The sequence below is a fragment of the Carettochelys insculpta genome, chromosome 2 (assembly GCF_033958435.1).
Source record: "Carettochelys insculpta isolate YL-2023 chromosome 2, ASM3395843v1, whole genome shotgun sequence".
NCBI lineage: Eukaryota > Metazoa > Chordata > Testudines > Carettochelyidae > Carettochelys > Carettochelys insculpta.
The window spans coordinates 126,071,427-126,090,057 of NC_134138.1; the positions used below are offsets into that span (position 1 = coordinate 126,071,427).

Genomic DNA, 18,631 nt, shown 5'->3' on the forward strand with positions numbered 1-18,631 from the left:
TGTCTACATACTCTTCTTCATTTAGTACAATGTCATCAAGTGCCAAGAAATATCAGGTCCTAATTCAAGTCATTAGTCTAGAAGAAGTAGGACAACGCAGTCTTTCAAGTAAAAGGCAGCTGTTCAGTTGTCAGCTGCTGGAGCTCAATACAAGCCTTACAAACATTTTGCTGGTTCCTTTTCTTAAAAGAAGTTTTGCTTTTCTGATTTTGAGCTATAAAACACTGTTCCCAATAGGCAAAGAAAACAATATATTCCAAATGAATCACCAAAGCAAAACTTCAGCCACAACTTCTACAGAGAGTTATTTTCTTTTCCTTGTGATGAACATAAGTGGACTAATGATCAAAGGATAAGGTTACTCAAAGCAAGTGTGTTTCAGACTTCACGTCGGGCATCCAAAGAGACTTCAAGGCAAGAAGATGGGGTGTGTTCAAATGTGAACTTTCCTAGGTATAGATGTTGGCAAGCATCTGAAAAGAAGCGCCTTTAATGGGAGGCAAGAAAAGTGTATCTGTTACACTAGCCTGGTCATCTATTTGGGTCTGGCAACCCCATCTTAGAGCATCACAAATGTAAATAGAAGTTGAAGTTACAAAGTGGTCATCAGTTAGTGTTTCTCAAAAAACATTATCTATTTAAAAATAAAAATTAAAAAACAATCTCTTTCTACTCTTAAGGACTTAAGAAGCGTGCACTCTAATGATTAAGTATTTATGGGCCTAATTTTGCCCTTGTCCCCAGAAGTACAGTCTGCGTAGACAAGTCCTAGGCACGCATCCAAAGTGCCTGATTCTTTAGTGAGAAATGCCTCCTGCCCCCTCCTCCAACATAAACACAAATATGTATAAAAATAAAATTCCCTAAGTGAACAGAGGAGTTAAACATTTGTAAATAACTCTGGAGATCTTAATCTGGGTTACCAGTTCACACATTGCCCACGCCAATTGTGATAGAAAACTGCTGTCTGTTTGGCTTAGATTAAATTCTCAGCTCACTTTCTAGCCAGCACCTCATTACAGGCACGCAGCAGAGCAACACGGACTTTGAGCTCAGATCAGCTCAGAGAAGGCTCAGTTAGAGACTCTTCCCAGCACCCAGGTGCACAGCCCCAGTGGGACCAGAACTCCAGCTACATCTATCTTACTCTACATAAAGTGATATGCACAGCTGTCTCTCTGCTCCCCGCCGCAAGTAACAATTATTTACAGTAGGTTTAATACTAATGAAGAGTAAATTTTACATGGCTATAAGTAACAGCAGATCAAAGGAAGTTACTAAGCCAAATACAACAAGACACATCAACCTGGTCTAATAGTCTAAGCAACTCATTACGTGCCATCTCAGCAAGAAAAACATTAAAGGAGTGAATGGGGAGATGTCTCTCTTTAGGTGATCACTCTCGCGATGTATCGAGGTGCTACTGGGCTGCAGCGTACCAGTTCTGTGACTAAACATCAGGCTGCAGTAGCCAGGGATGTCAATCTTGCATGAGTACTAAAGCCTCAATAAAAAGGTATATTTATTTCCCAACTCCAGAGTGCAACCTGTGTTCAGGCACTGTGTGTATTCAGATACTATCTGAAATAGATATGGCTTGTCGACACCACCACATGCAGAACTAACAACTCCTTTGAAACAAAGACTACCAGTCTCTAAAAAACCTGGAGCATTAATTGCTATGGACCATATTAGAGTCCCATTTCCCTTCACTAGCCTTTAATAATAGAATAAATTGGAGTAAATTAATGTTACATAAAAATAAAACTTACCAATGCCCCACAGTAGATGAAATGTCAGATCTGCTGAAATATGCATTGCTATGGCTTGCTCTAGTGAATGGTGTGGAGAAGCTATATTTAAAGCCAAAAGCTACATTAGTTAAGAGATTTTCCTTCAGTGTCAGTGATGGAAATATGTATTTGTGGAAGAAAAAGTCCTGGATTTTGGTGTTTAAGTCTATGTAGTCATAATGAACAGAATAAATGAAACTATAAAAAGTCTATCTGTCCATGGAATTTCTACCATTGCAAGACAATCTTCCATATTTGCTCATCTATTCTTCTAGCTAGCAAGCATGAGATTCTAGCAGTCCATAACCCAATATAATTCCCAACAAGCATATCAAATATTTCATTGATATTATGCCAATAACTCCAGTCCTTTTCTACAAATGGTACTCCTCTCAGCTTCATTTTATGAACAGTTGCTGAGTCTTCACCACTATTATTCACCTAAGGCATGGCTCCAAAAATGACCTCAACAGAAAAAATGTGGAAATCATCACAGACCACCACCACCTTGCAAACCATCACAAGGACAAGAACACATTTCCTTGTAATGCTGTAGTTTGCTGCGTCTTCTCATTTCTTTTATTATAGGAATAGCATCATTAGCCAATAATTGCTTATGTGGCTCAGATTTTCTTTGATATGTAACTGACCACTAATCTAATTTTTGTCTTCATGCTTCCCTTCCATGAATATTACCCATTAACTGGTTCAAATGATTGCATATAGTTTTTGTGCTGTGGGTTCTAGCTATCCTTAAGAACATATTTCCAAGATCTGTTAGCAAAAGTGCTGGAAGTAAGACATAAGAAGTAATTTTTCCACTTTTAGGGACTCAACTGGAATACTATGTCCAGTTCTTGGTGTTTCACTTTTGGAAAGATGTAGATAACTTGGGAAGTCCAGAGAACAACAACAAATGTTATTCAAGGTCTAGAAAACCACGACCTAGAAGAGAGGATAGAAAACATGGGTTTCTTTAGTTTGGAGAAGAGAAGACAGGAAGAGATATCAGTTTCAAGTACATAAAAGATTGTTATAAAGAGAAAGGTGACAAACTTCTCCTTAAACACTGAGGACAGGACAAGTAGTAATGGGTTTAAATTACACCTAGGGATATTTAGGATGACATTGGGAAAAGCCTTCTAGCTGTACAGGTATTTAAAAATAAAGTTTAAAAAAAAAATCCACTTCTTCCACTCTAAGCTTAAGGAGCTATAAATTGTGCACTCCAATGATTAAGAATTTGAGAGTCTAATTTTGCCCGTGTCACCAGAAGTGCAGTCTGTGTAGACAATTCGTAGGCACACACCCTAGTGCTCACACGCTGGAACCTCAAGAAGATATGGCCTGGCCGTCATGGGGAGGCTTTAAGAGCAAGTTACACACCTACCAGAAAGGGAGGGTTTAGCTCAGGGATATTCAGACTGCGGCACAGGCTCTGCTGATGACTGTTTAATGTGGCTCCTTACACAGCACATGAGCCTTCCTCTTCCCCTCATGATCAGGGAGCAAGGGGGAAAAGACAATTTTGGAGTAAGCTCCATTGCTTACTTGAATTCCTCTCACTCCTGGCTGGCAAGGGGAGGGGGCAGAGTTGTAAGTAAGTGGTGCAAGCTGTGTACTCCCTGATTGTGAGAGGAAGGGGAAGAAGAGCGAGTAGCATCCTGTTACACATGAGCATAGCCCCTTCTCCTCACCCTCTCAGAACGGCCCTCAGGGAATTTAGAAGCAGATGGACAATTGATTTGATAGTAAATGAAATAATGAATTCACACTACTATGGCTCTTTTGGGTAATGCTGATGGCCAATTTAGCTCATGACTCATGGGGATAAGGGTGGATAAAAATTGATTTTTTTCTAAATCAGATTTTTTGTTTTGTTAAGATCAATTAAAAACCAGTTACAATTAAACCTCAACATAAACATGCTACACACACACAATTTACACTCTCAAAAATGAATTAATGGCTCTGGTCTGCCCAGTCTAACTATCAGCTCTTCCTTCTTAAAAGTGCTGGGCTTCCAATTTCTGTTTTTCAGCAGCCTAAAAAAATAACATGCACAAAAGAAAGACCCAGCCTGGATAGGACTCATTTTGTTTTGTACTCATGTGGTGGTGGACCTGTGGATATTATCTTAGGACAGAGACAATACACTGGAAAGGGCGGAGGCAGCATAGGAAGGAATGCTGGATTGGACTAGACAGAAAAAGGGAAGACATTATTCAGCACACACATCGCTTCCTACATTCACCCATGCTTTTTCCACAGAAAAACCATCATGGCTTCTGGACATAAGAGACCCTAGTTGGGAATATTTTGAAAAAATTCATCCCCTAGGTAAAAAAGGAAGACACATCAAGCATAAGCCATGCAAGATGATGATGCGGGGCCTAGCTGTAAGAATGAATCATAAGGAAAACTGCTTATTGGAAGAAAAAGGACGTGGATATGTCTGAATGGAGCAAAATGGTTAGCCGCTTAAATAATTCACTTTTCAATACATCATTCTTCAAGACTCTGTGCCTGTTAGTGTGATTTGACAAGTAAATTCCCAAGCTGTTTGCAGTGTTGGATGTGATTAGGAAAAAAAAGATTTATCTTAGCTAATCCTTATGGCTTGTTTAACTAGTTAACTAGGGTTAGAATCTATCACTCAAGTACACAATACAGAAAGCTACAGTAAGAGAAATCCATAGAATTGCCAGTTGCCACTGTGGTCATTTTCTTTATTATATAATGCATGTCCCTTATTTTGGGGCATCATGACCACAGACCATAAAGGTGATGCCATAAATATATTCCCTATTTTACTTCAGCATAACTCATTTTTTCCCAGGGTATCCCATTCCACACTTGTTTTCCCAAAAAAGAGAAGTGCCAATGAGTTCAATGGAGCTTACTCCAAAATTAAGTGCACTGTCAATCTTAGCTTTTCTGGTAACTTGATCTAAAATCAATTTTTTATTTAAATTGTGATACAAAAGCGACCCTCCCTGCCTTAGATGTCTGAGTACGACTGATAGAACTGACTCTGCGCAGGGGACTGGGCTAGATTACCTGTAGAGGTCCTCTCCAGTCCCACATTTCTACGGATCAACTAAACTTCAACAGGGAATTCCTGGGGAAAATAGCCTAATGTTCCAAGTGTATTGAATTTGATGTTCCTATAAAAAGTAAAATATTTTGACTTATCAAGATGGCAAGGTTGGCTCCTATAAATCTAGGCCTCCCTTCTGCTAATTTTGCTGGGTGCAATTCACCTAAAGTCAATCAAGTTACCGTCCTGCTTATTTACAAAGGAGCAGCTCCAAGGAGACTCAGGATGACAATGCTTACCAACGTTTCTCTGTTTTACTCTAAATTTCCAGGATAGGTTCAACTGCATATCTTTTTAATATCTATCTGAACATATCCTTTTTAGCACACATGAACAATGTTAGCAATATGGAACCTTTAGTCTACAATTGCATGGTTTCACTCATCTTTCTTTAAAATCAACATCATACTCCCAAAATGACATTCCAGACTTAAATTACCCTGTTTTTTTTCCAGTCGCTATCCGTTTTATATTTTATTAAATCTAATTCTTAATAAATGAAATTTGAACAGCAACAACTCTTATTAACCCGGGCAAAAAGTATCCTAAGTGATTTCTGCATCTTCATGATATTTTCAGCCCCTTATGAACAGAGCTCTCTACCCCAGCCTTTACATTTGCTGTGTTAATGGAACAGATGGACTGTCCTTTATGTACCTGTTCTGATGCTCTTGAAGGACTTGATAGATGCTGATAAGAAAGGTTTGATTTTTAAAACTCCCCATGGCACAGTCCTTGTAGATTCGGAACTCTGCAGCAGTGACAGCCTCCCCCTCTGGAATCTGGGACAAGTTAAACTTGAACTCTTTGTGGTGTCGCTGGTGAGGTGTGAACTCCTTGTCATATTCAACTAAAAAAATTAAAAAAAACGAAACAAAGATTGACAAATTGAAATTAAGAGTTTTTGCATTTTTTCATCTCAAAGCTCTATACAGTATTTGCCAAGCCTCACTTTACCCTGTGAGAGAGGAGATTATTTTTTCCACTGTGATGGAGTTACTGAAGCATAGAGAGGAACAGATAAAATTAAGTGAGCTGCATGTGACGTGTAAATCAGTGGCTGATCCAGAAACAAAACCTAGACGTCCTGAGTCTCATGTTTGTGCTTTAGACTGCCAATCAAAATAATGTAATACAAATATTAATCTATGTCCAGGGATAAATCTGAACAAAATCACCCACTCTCTCTTCCCTTTGTGGAAGCTTGCTTTCCTGTAAGAGAACTGCAAACCAGTAGCCTCCTTGGTTTTGGTTGGGTGTCTCTGGTTCCTACTGAAGCACTGACGCTCATAAGTAAGTATGAGAGAGATATGGTAAGTGAAGCCCACATCAAGCCACCTGCATTTATCCTAAAAGTTCTACACCTTAGGATTTTCATTTTCTTCCCTAGAGGTTTTTTTTCCTTTACTTGCTCTGCTTTTCATCTTTATTATAAAATTAATTAAGTGAACAATTTGTTTTCAAATATTTATGAACAATAAAGACTTAAAAAAATTCCAGGAAAGTTGCTCTCACCCATGGAGCTAAAACAGAAATTGTTTCAGTCATAAATAAGTCAACATTATGTTACCAAAATGAAAAATCTAACTATGGGTAAGTGGTGAAGGGAGGATTAAGTCACCCTGATGCTTTTTCTTCTCAACATGTTAAACTTGCTCCTGCTCAGGACAGGCCATACCATTCCCTACATGACTCCTGGTGACAAAGCGGCTTTTACACTTCTACTTGCCCAGACAAAAAACTTTTGTCATTCAGGGGTACGGAGCTGGGGTTTAAGCATCCATGAATAACAAACATTTTGTCAATCAACTGAAAGTGCTGACGTAACCTAAGAAAAGCAATCCACCCACTATTCTCAATTCACACAGCCCATGGGCAGACACCCCTCAACTATCATTTCTGCCTATTTGTCCTTCCCCGTCCCAACTCTAATCTTGGCTCCCTCTCTGTCCTTTCCCTATTACTAATCTGCAGTTGGGAGCCGTTCTCTCATTTGTGGGGCCTCATCTAGCTAAAACTCTACTGCAGTTCCCTTGAAGTCACTTCGTCATTTCCTGCTCTTTGAAGCGTGCCTGGAAATCTTTTCACCTACAACTAACCATGTGTGGTACACTTCACAGTACTTTGCACTAAGGATGTTATGTAAAGGTATGGGATCAATATGTGAATTTGCAAATTGTGATCATTAAGGTCATTAAATTTGGCACCTCAGAGTTATTAAAATATTGGCCTGATCAGTTCAGAATTTACACAAATGAGAATACAGGCTATTGAGTCTAAGACAGTGTTTTTTCAATCTTTTCTATTTGCAGGCCTCTAAAAATTGCAAACGAAGGTGTGGAACCCTTTGGAAAGTGTAAGGCAGCCTGTGTCCTTCCCCCCAGGGATCTGTGGACCACAGATTGAAAACCATTCACCTAAGAGCTTCCAGGAGGAGGGCTGGATTGCTCATTGTATTCCATCATAGATTGTACCAACGACAGATGGAGCCTCTCTAGTCCAGCACCCTTGGGACCTGACAGGTGCTAAATGAAAGAATTTGCTGAACCACAAGAGGTCAATATCATCTAGCAGTATTACCAACACTTCCACTGCTTACTGGGCTCTTAGAAGACATTTATGGGTAAACCAGAGCTAAATAACACCACAGAACAATGAGAGCCAGGACTGCTGGCTGTAAACAAACTTTATGGGGTCACGGGAAACTTGGCAACACCCATGAGACGTGGACATCCAGCTAACTGAATTCATGCCAGATTATGGATGTTGCCGGAAGACAGTGCACCAGCCTAGAGCATTACAGTCTGTAGTGGCATCATTCCTTTCTGATGTTTCAGAGTATATCTGTTCAGTTTTACCATATCCTTCCCGTCTTCTTTATTGGCTGATGCTTCTTTTAACCAAAGATGTCACTGCACTGTAGGCAGAGATTTTTACTTAGGATTGCCCTCACTGTCTCTTCCTAATGTTCCATGGGACCATGAAGACAACTCATCTAAAATAAAACTTTCACGTAGGCCAGTGGTTCCCAAACTTTTTGGCATCATGCCCCTCTTTTGATTTTTGAGCAACCCTCACGCTCCTCCCCTCATTTCCTTACCATCATCCAACCCCCTTAACAAAAAATTCAACCCAATTTAAAACACACGCAAAAACTCGATATAAAATGTTATTTAAAATTAAAAATAAGCACAAATAGTTTTTCTTGGCCCCTTGGGGGAGCCTGGGGGAGCCTCAGATGGCCAGCTGCCTGAGCCCCATGCCAGCCACCAGAGCTGCCTGCACCAGCTGCCTGCCCACTTGAGACCTGAGCTGCCAGAGCGACCCACCTGAGCCCCACGCCGCCAGGGGCCAGCCGCCTGTCCGCCCAAGCCCTGCGCTGCTGGGACAAGCTGCCCACCCCCCAGTTGCCCGCCCCAGCCATGTGCCAGCTACCTAACCCACCTGCCCAAGCCCCACAATGCCAGGGCCAGCTGCCTGCCCACCCTCCCAAGCTGCCTGGGCCAGCCACTTGTCTGCCAGCCCAAGCCACCCAAGCTCAATGTTCCTGGGGCTGCCCGCCAGCCTGAGCCAACTGAGCCCCACACTGCCAGGGTCAGCCACCAGCCAGAGCCACCTGAGCCCTGCAATGCCAGTGCCAGCTGCCCAAGCCCCATGAGTCCAGCAAGCCAGCCAGCTGCCCGAGCCCTGCAAGCTGCCCACCCCGAGCCCCTGCCATTCCCTCCCACAAAGCCAGGCATCCCTAGCCCCCTGCTCTTACCCCATCCCCATCCCCCTCACCTGAGCTAGGCACCCCCAGCCCCCCATGTAACTCCACCCTGCTCCTCCTCCTCCCCCGCAACCCACACTCAATCACCTTTGCAGAAAGCAGCAAGCTTCACGTGGGTCTTCGCCGGCTACCTGCTTTTTATAACGGCTGCACCAGGTCACCCACAAGAAATGGCAGGGGCCAAGAGCCAGAAGCAAAGGCCGGATATTGCTTTGGGTCGGGGGAATGATGAGGGGATTGGGTCACCTCCCACCCCTCTGGAATTTCTTCACGCTCCACCGGGGGTGGGGGTTATGCCCCCAGTTTGGGAAACCATGATGTATATGGATATACACCAGTGTTAGCAGGCATGCATTCATTTATATGCTTTATATACCTTCTGTAAAAGGAGCTGGAATATGTGGTTATTTTAGGAGTGTTCCGTCTACTTCCATCCCCAGACAGGGCATACTTCTCTAATGCCATGTTGGCACATTTAATGGGTACAGAAGAGTCCAGGCAATAAACAAGAAAGGGTTAGGGAGTTAATACTAAAAGGGACAGACACCAAGACCTGAACATTTACCAGAGGATACACAGATGTATACAGAGTGGTCTGAATCCACTATTAGGAGAGAGAGGTGTGGGAAGAATGAAACAATAATTCTTGCCTGAGTACCTATTAGATCTGTATGTCTCTCATTTAGCACGTAGCTTCTTTATCTCTACATATTGCCCAATTCTGCCAGTACAACCAATTTGCGCTCTACCCCCTCAACTCTCTACTACACTTGCCAGTCAGGGTGGGACTCGGTTCAGATTGTGCTAAACAAAGCAGCATGGGGAAAACCGAGCACACAGAAGAACCACTTTTTCCAAGGTTTGTTGCAAAAGATGAGGTTGGATGGAGAAAAGTATGGTAGGCAAATATGAAGGAGAGAATGGGCAGAAAACGAGCAGGACAAGGAAGAGCCCTAGGAAAGGGTAGAAAGGCAAATGAGAGAACAGGATAAGAGGGAGACAGTAAGACTTGAATCAGAAAAGGAGAGAGTCAGACAAAGAAATGAAAGAAAACATTCTATGTTTTTAGCCAGTCACAGACAGGAAGCCCTTCCTCAAGATTTCACTCAGCATCAGTAAGCATAGAAGTGAAAGTGCTATCCCACCTGACACTCAGTGGGAACACAATATGTGGGCTCAAGTCCCCCCAAATTTAAATATCCAAATATGGAGAAGTGATGTGAGACTTACGTACCTTTTTGCTGCCTCTGGTCCAAAACATGCAATTTAAAAGTAATAAGAGTCAACTGGCAATCTAGTCATTTTTACAAGAGCACAAAGAAGTTTCCAGTGTAACACATGCCCTGAATTCCCCTCTCGGTATTTATGATCTGACAAGCACTTTGTAAATATTTTGTGTGTCTCACTGCCATGATGGAAGACCCACACAAACAAGGAAAGCTGACAAAAATTACAAAAGGGAAATGATGAAACTGTGTGCACTCAAGACCCAAAGTGCTGTCAGAGTATATTAATCAAAACAAAATACACTTTTGTTCTCAGATCTTTCAGCTGCAATAAACAGTGGCTACAGCAACACATGCAACAAATTCAGAAAGGTGATTTTTAAATTGATGTTGTCCCTTTAGCATTTGTCCAGAAAGTGTGCCTACAATCTAAGAGGACTGGGACAAAAATTAAATGAAACTTGTATGAAATTAGCATAAATGTTTAACTGTTTGGTTGAAAAGATTTTCTGAAATTTCTTTAGTGTAACATGGAGTTTCTCCTTGCATGGGTGGGTTTGGTGGGATATTTAAATTGTACATATTTAGTGTTATACCTTCAAGTGAATCATCAGTTGTTTTCATTATACAGGAAAGCCTTAAAACAAAAACTCCAACAGCTGTTCACAGTGGGGATTTTTCTTAACCGTGTTACGCAAACAGTTCAATGTTAACCAAGAAATCATGTTGTAAAGCCTACAGCAAAGCACTGAAAGGCAAAGCTGTAACTGCGGCTGCTTCCCAGGATCATCATCACGTTACATTACATCAGGTGAGCCATTATTTGAAGAGCAGACAGTGCACACCATCCAAAGGAGCAGTGAGAAGGAAAAGAACAATTTTTTTATGCTGGTTTTCCAATTTTTTTCCCCCAATGTGAACTTGTTCAGGCTTGTCTGATCAGTAGTCTGTGCAAGTCCAAACCAAAAGTTCTAACCTAAGGCCTCTGTATGCAGCTGAACTTTATAAACTGATGGCAGAAGAAAAAAAAATAAAGAAGCAGGTTGTTTTCAACCTGTTTGTAGTGCTGGTCGTCTTCTGGCACTCTAGCCAATACTAGCAGAGAAGACAGCAAATACTGCACGACTCTGATAAAAATTACAGCCTTACCAAGATTACTGTTTTACTGCTGTATTACTTATTACAGCAGTTTTAGATACTGTACCATACCCACAAGAAGAGGTGGGAGTATAAAGTTTGGGAGAGTTTGCACCTGGGATTATGGTTTGGGCTAAACTGCGGACATGATTATTGTTACAAGAAAGGTCTGAATTATACATATAAATAGTCAATAGAGAAGGTGGTGGTAGCGTGTTATGTCAGCTCTTAGCAAATAGTCAAAAACACAACTGTATGAATACACCACTATGAGTAAATATTAAAAAGCCAGAAATTCAAAGTTAAGGTTACTGTGGATCTGAATGTTGTGTATTTTAATTCTAAACTAATGTTGCAATTGCTATTTTGGCACAGAAAATCTTTGGATTTTAAAATAAACCTACCACTTGTAACACACTTCTCACTTTTAAATCGCTGTATGTTTCTAGCTCTTGTGGTTATGAAGGAAAGTCTGACGATGTGAACTTGAATGCACCACACAGGCTCAGCATACAGAAGGCAAATGAAAAGTAATCATGATTTTTAGGTCAACATCATGACTTTTCAGGGAACAGACTCGTGAGGTTTTGAACACCTGGCACTGGCAATATTCATTCAATCCAAAGCCTGACATCTTAAAATAAAGACGAGCCTGAAATCTTTACATGCTTTCTGTATGTAAAAATCACAATGTATGGATTGAAATTTAATAAATCAATTTCTAGCAACTTTTACTTTTGGTGCCTACGAACAAGAATTTTCAGCTCCAAAAGGTTCACCTCCTTTTTCCCCAGCACTCAAAACTACAAAGCACTAGCAAATAGAAGCCCCTTCTGTCACAACAGTAGCATTTTTAACAAATTGAAGGGCTAGTTCTGCACTTGATTACATATATTTTTTTCTCTAAAAATCAATGAGATTAGACTGATGTAAAAAGGAGGGCAAGGTTTTAATATGTAACATCAGTATTTCTCATGGTACACACATACCATGTGGCTAAAACTGTTGGAATCATAAAATCCCCTCTGCTTCCTATGTAATAATGGCTTTCAGTGGGTTTGCACAATACAAAACTAATTGGAGCTTAAGAAAACACAAGATTTTGTGCATGATAGAACAGAATCTACCTTCCTCCGCCAAAGCTATATTTGTTCTAGAGGGCCAACAGGAATAACAAGCAATAAAAGTAAGCCCTTTTTAAACACTAAAACCCGAGTAGAGAGTAACATAATAAAAGTAACATAAGCACTACACACAATATGAAAAAAAAATCACAGGAGTTTAACTTCCATTTTCCCTTTGTGAAGAAGCAAGTTTGTGAACATCGACTAATAATTTGCTTACAAGTATTAAAATCAACTATCTGCACATGTGCATGTAAGTGATGGAGTCGCATGCATACATATACAGGCCTCTCAAAGCATATGACTCATGTCAAACTTTTATGTGTACTCGTTGGTGTTGATTTCCATGCAGTTTAAAATTCTAATAGGACATTTGTTGCTCACAATTTATTCTAAAACCTTCCCTACTACTGAGGTCAAACTAACACATCTGTAATTAAGAAGGGAAGAAGTGATCCAGATAATCAGGACCCATCTTAGAGTCGGAGTCTAAGGCCACAAAGGATCACTCACTCATCTAAGTCTGATCCCCGGTATGTCAAGTGTCACAATGTGACCCACACAGTGAAGCCAGCATCTGAAGTCCACAGGAGACTACAGCCCACAGAAGACGAGAATATCATGTGCCTCAGAAAAGGACTAGGAGGATTGATATGCCCCAGTGTTTGAAGACCCCCTAAAGTGGCAGGGAAATTATTAAATGATATATTCCCAGATAACCCTGGCAAGTGCAGCAAAGGAGGACACACACACGCACGCACCCACACAGCACTCATGACAACAACGTCAATACCAAACAAGGTCATCGACCATGTGACCTGGGGGGAACTTCCTTCCCAAGTCCGCATGTGGCAATCAGAACAGGAGCATGGGAGCAAGAGCAGGACACTCAATGCCCCAGAGGCCTGGTCCATGCAGTCCAAAATACTGTATTTCCAGCCCCGGGCATCTCTGATGCTGCCGAGATAGGAGTTAAAAATCCCTCCCTGACCCAACAGTGGTCAACTGAAACCCTGAAGCGTGAACTTTAAGAACACAAGGCAAACTGGAAGCATGCCCCCTTGCCGTTGAGCCCTGCCTCCTACCATCACAAGCAAGCCTGTCATGCAATTGCACTCTCAAACTTATCCAGCTCTTCATTAAAACTAATTGAGCAATTCTCCCGACTTCACCCAATTCCTCCTGTGAGGCTGCTCCCAGACATCACCCATCTACTATCAGGAAGAAACCACCTTCCAAGTACAAGAATTTGTTCACAACCAGTTTATACCCATTCCATCTTGCGCTGACGTTGTCCTTTAGCTTAAAGACCTTGTTAGTATTTACGTCCCTAAGGTATTTCTAGAGAGTTTCTATCTATCAGCCTTCCTTTTAACAAGCTAAAACAAGCCAACCTCTTCCAGATTCCTTTCCCCAAATCATTCTGGTAACTCTTCGTAGCAGCTGTTCCAATTTGAATCAATCTTTCTCCAGCAACAGTTGGGGTCCTTCATTCTTTGGTATGTCTTTTCATTCTTTCTAGGAATTTATCAATTTTTTTTTGCTATGTTGTTTATTGTAATAGTAATAATCTATTAGTTGTTTTCACAGTAGATATCAGGGTTTATTTTCATGGATGGAAGGACATGTTCTCATTTTATTCCATTCTATCATCTCAAATAACTTAAAGATTATCCGCTCACAGCTGGAAATACGTGTATGTGATAGACATGAGATTCAGCGGTACATTCACTTACATGCACACTTTAGAACTTGTGTGTGTGCCTGCTTGTTTATTGTGCGTACTTTCTAGACTAAGGCAGAGCCTTTCTTCAGGAGGTAGCTTTGCATATTATCATAATACAGGTCTCATGCAATTTATTGGTATTTCCCTAATAAATGAAGTTTTATATCTATTTGAAAGATAAAGACACAAATCAGAAAAAAAAATTGTAAAATTCAGGATTTTTCAGTTTAAAAAAATCAGTTTAAACTGAAAAAATGTGGCTTAATCATGAGTGACCAGAATTGTATACATTATTCCAGCGGAGATCTCACCAATGCCTTGTACAATGAAGTTCACTCTTCTCTCTCCCCCGAAAATACTTCAGCAAACACATCCTAGGATCACATTAGTAGCTCAATAATCCTGTGATTAGACCACACCCCCAGGTCTCTCTCCTCTGTCTTTTCCAAATGATTAACTCCTCGTTATGTGATCTGACACTTTGAACTATTGCATTTCATCCCATTTCTCTCATTCCAGTCTTGGTGGTCATCCAGATCTTCATGTATAATATTCTGATGCTCCTCTGCATCAACACCTCTCAACTTTGCATCGTCAGCAAATTCTAATAGCACATTTGTTGTTGTTCACAATTTATTCTGAAACCTTGATTACTACTGAGGTCAAACTAACATCTGTAATTATCTGGATCACTTTCCCCTTCTTAAATATAGTAAAAAATGAACTATTATCCAATCACATGGTACTGCAGCTGAATAGGTAGATTTAAAAAACGCACACACGTACCCCTTACTACTGGAATACCAATCTCATGTGCCAGTTCTCTCAGTATTCTGGGATGGAAGTTATCCAGCCGCACAATCTGAGAGCAATACTTTCTTTAAGATCTTCTTCCATCTCAGATGTAGTAATTTCCATTTCTTGATACTCATTTCCATCAGCTCTACTGTCTTCATGCCCATGTTCCATATTATCATCCTTAGTGAAAAACTAAGACTGAACGAATACTTTGTTTTTGGGCCATACCTAGATTATCTTTAATCTCCTTCCCATCCGCGCTGCAGAGCGGCCCAATCTCATCACTCCTTATTCACTTTCTTATTTATATAATTCAAAGCCCTCTTGTTTATTTTAAAATTACCTTGGCAAGAGCTAGTTCAGTAGTTCTCACTTTATCCCAACATTTTCCAACTGCCATGATGTAGCTTTCTTTGCTAAACAAAGATCTTTTTTCCATTCCCTATCTCCCTATTCCGCTCTCTGGTCACTCCTAATATTCTTTTTTGAGGTGCTTTTCCTTCCAACTGGGGCCAGAACTTTCCCTGTAAAGCTTCTCCCCTTCCTCCAGATGCGAATTTCAGAGAATTTTTGCACAGTTGAAGAAATTCTGAGCCTCCTCCACATTTAAAGATTTTGAGCTCTTCAGTCTGGCTGCTTTTTTTTTTTTTAAAACAAAACAAACAAAAAAAAACTTAGCTCCCTTAATAGCCTCAGGCCTGCCCTTTTGAAATAAAAAAAAATAAAAATAAAAAAAAACACTTTCATGAAAAGAAAACCTAGCCAGTAAAATTTATTGGTAAGGAAACCCTTTTGCTTTCAAGTTCACTTAGCTTGTTAAATTGGGTATTAGCATGCATTTTACTCTTGATTCCTTTTTGTAACCAATCATGACTTTTAGGCTGCATCACTTAAAATCTAGCCTTTTGTAGTTTAAATTATATTATTGGTTTATCTAAAGCAATATGATTGGATTAGAGTGTATGGGAAATTCCATTTTGGAGAACAAGGCTAGTGCATATATCTTTTTTCTTTGATGAAACAACAGGCTATGAGCTTGCACAGTTCAGAAGGGTATTGAGCAATACAAGACAAACATTTCTAGGAACAAGGCTGGGATGAAGAATTTGCAGGTTTTGCCCTGTACGTAACTAAGGCATGACTGGTCAGAGTGCTCACTGGGCCTGTGAAACATGAAGTCAATTTGCATGCTAACAGCTGTGTGGGCAGGTCAGAAGTAGCTGCTTTGATATCCAAACAGCGTAAAAGGAACCCCAGGTTAAAGCAGTAAGGGGACACACTGTTCAACAGACCACATTATGCCCTGAGCAATCTCACCAGTCAGCCTCCCATTATGACAATTCCCAAAAGCCTTTCTTTCTCTAATAATAAAAATATATCTTCCTGTATCTATGACAGACCCCAATCCTATCCCAACAGAACCTCTTTTACAATCCTTCCCCAAATAAATAATCATACAAACAGATTCTGTTTTGGCTATACTGTCATTTTGTTTTTATTTATAGTTTACTGTTTCCTGGATATACAATGCTATCCCCCTATCTTTATATTTATTCCTCTCTCCTCTAACTAGAACATTATTCTTCACTCCCTGTATTCCAGCCATAAGTCGTATTTCACCATGCTTCTGTGATCCCTGTCTGGTTTGGTCTCCTGCACCAATCGTTCTAGTTCCTCCACCCTATAGCCAAAACCTCTTGCATTCATTTCAGACGCTTTCCCTCAGACGTCATCCAATTTTTTACCTTGTGGTGTTCCATTATGCCTTGCTATATCATCATTTAGCTGATTTTCCTGCTCCCGTGTGAAATCTTCATGCCTGCCTTCAATACGAGTCTCTCCCAATCTCCTCCCCTCATCTCCCACCTCAGTCTTATCTGCTGTGCCAGTCTCAAGCAGCCTAGACATTTATGTGGAGTGTATCCCTCACAAAGAGTGGATTTTCTGTAAGCAGCTTGCAGCGGTCAAACAATCCAAAGCCTTCCTCACTGCACCAATCCTTGAGGTATCTGTTGATCTTCATTATCTTGTCATAAGTCTACCCTCCACCTCTAGGGAGAGGAAGTATTTTACTTACACACACACACACACACACACACACACACACACACACACACACACACACCCCGAGCTTCCATTTGTTTCCATGCCTTATACAGCCACTTGTAGTTATTTTGGATTCACTCCAATGGGCTTCTAGCACATTCATTTATTCTGACATGCAGCACAATCAGTGATTCTTCTCCCGCTTGCATCAGGATCTTTTTCAGTCTCACATCCACACCTCATATCCTTGCTCCTGGCAGACAGCATACCACTGTTGTTCTCTGGATCAGGTCTGGAGATAGGTCTGTTGAATCCCTGAGCACACACAGCTGTGTTTTGTTAGTATAAATGAGGGGTAGTAGAAATGGAATACCACCCTCAAAATAACACTGCTATTTTGGGCATGGTGTTCAGCTGCAGAGTTGCTATTTCAGGATTCATTTGTAAACCATCTTGATATAGCCTAGATGATTAATCTGAGCCCAGTACAACACAACTTTCTGTAACAGGGTCAGCAACCTTTCCAAATCAGAGTGCTGAAATTTGACCTTTTGACCTTAACGTACAGTCCAAGTACCAGTGATACTTTATAAAGTCACTAACAGTCCTACTTACAACAGCTTCACTAATAAAATAAGGTGCAGACCTTTACCACTTATGGGGTGATTTGTAGGATTAGCTGGTCTTTTGTTAATCCTCAACTGGCATAGTTTGAGCAAGCTCCTGGCTCCATGGAGGAGGCAGGGCAGGGCTCAGCTCTCACCCTCACGTGCTGCTGAAAATCAGCTCATGTGCCACTGTTGGCATGTGTGCTGGGGGTTGCTCACCCCCATTATATATCATATCTTGAATAAGAGAGGAGTCTATTTACCATAGAAAATATTAACTGAGCTTTTCCTTTATGCTGGGAAGTAGGCTCGGACCAGTTAATACAAACAGGATTAAGATCAATGGTTACACAATGCTTACTTTCAGATTCCTAAATCAGACAGTTTAAAAGAAAAAAAAATCATGCACCCATCAAATTCACAGCATATACAGAATACCAGGAAACCATAATCCACTCAGACACTTACTCTACAGTCAGGATGTGGCTGCATATGAAAACCATCAACGTCTTGGACAGGTTTCACTAAAGCTGTCACAGAAAGGCCTAAATTACCAGTGAGGGAGGTCAGGAGAACCAGCTGCAACTCCTGTTGGGAGCTCCATGACAGCTAGGCCAAAGGAAGAAGTCACTGAATCAACGGGCTCCAGAAATACCCTCGTCTCAGACAGTGCAATGCATTCTGGGGGCTCCCTCCAGACACAACAACATAGGAAAAACGCAACTGCATTGGGAGCACAACAATTCAGTCTGAGGTGGACCTTCCACAAACAGGGAACTTTGTCATTGTAATTACAGATGCCTTCTGGCCAACCTTCTCCACAGCTTTTGAACATTACCAGCCTTTTTTGTACACTGGATGATCTATAAAAGATCTGCATCACACCCACCCCGTGAAGATACCACCACACCTGAAGATAACAGGTTTGCTTTGGAGATGCCCAACTAGTATGTCAAAAGAACTATGGTTTGTATTTTTGGAGCAATATACCAGTGCTGCTTCCCACCTGAGTTTACTAAAATTGGTTACATAAGGAGGAAGTTGAATTTACTGGATTGAAAACTTTTCTATTCCATTTCAAAATAAAATGTGATTAACTTACTATTACTCTGTCCAAATAACAGATCTATGCTTCATATTCAGGTTTCATACATACATATAATGCTTCTTAAAGGAATCAGTGTCAGCCTGATGATACCCATCAAGATAAGATCAAAGCTGCATCCAGCTACAAAGGGCAGGAGAACATTTCTGCAGGGGCTTTTCCCCTTGTTCTTCTTTGTTTGCTTTTGCACATATATCCA

At 40.8% G+C, this 18,631-nt stretch overlaps 1 protein-coding gene across 3 annotated transcripts in view; it reads right to left on the reverse strand.

Annotated features, from left to right (window-relative positions):
* BMP6 (bone morphogenetic protein 6) overlaps nucleotides 1-18,631 on the reverse strand; it is a 140,316-nt gene that overhangs the window by 36,883 nt on the left and 84,802 nt on the right. For all 3 annotated transcript variants that reach the window (XM_074987704.1, XM_074987703.1, XM_074987702.1), the window contains exon 2: nucleotides 5,551-5,743. In XM_074987704.1, the coding sequence (XP_074843805.1) occupies nucleotides 5,551-5,743 (193 nt within the window). The remainder of the gene's footprint in view (nucleotides 1-5,550; nucleotides 5,744-18,631) is intronic.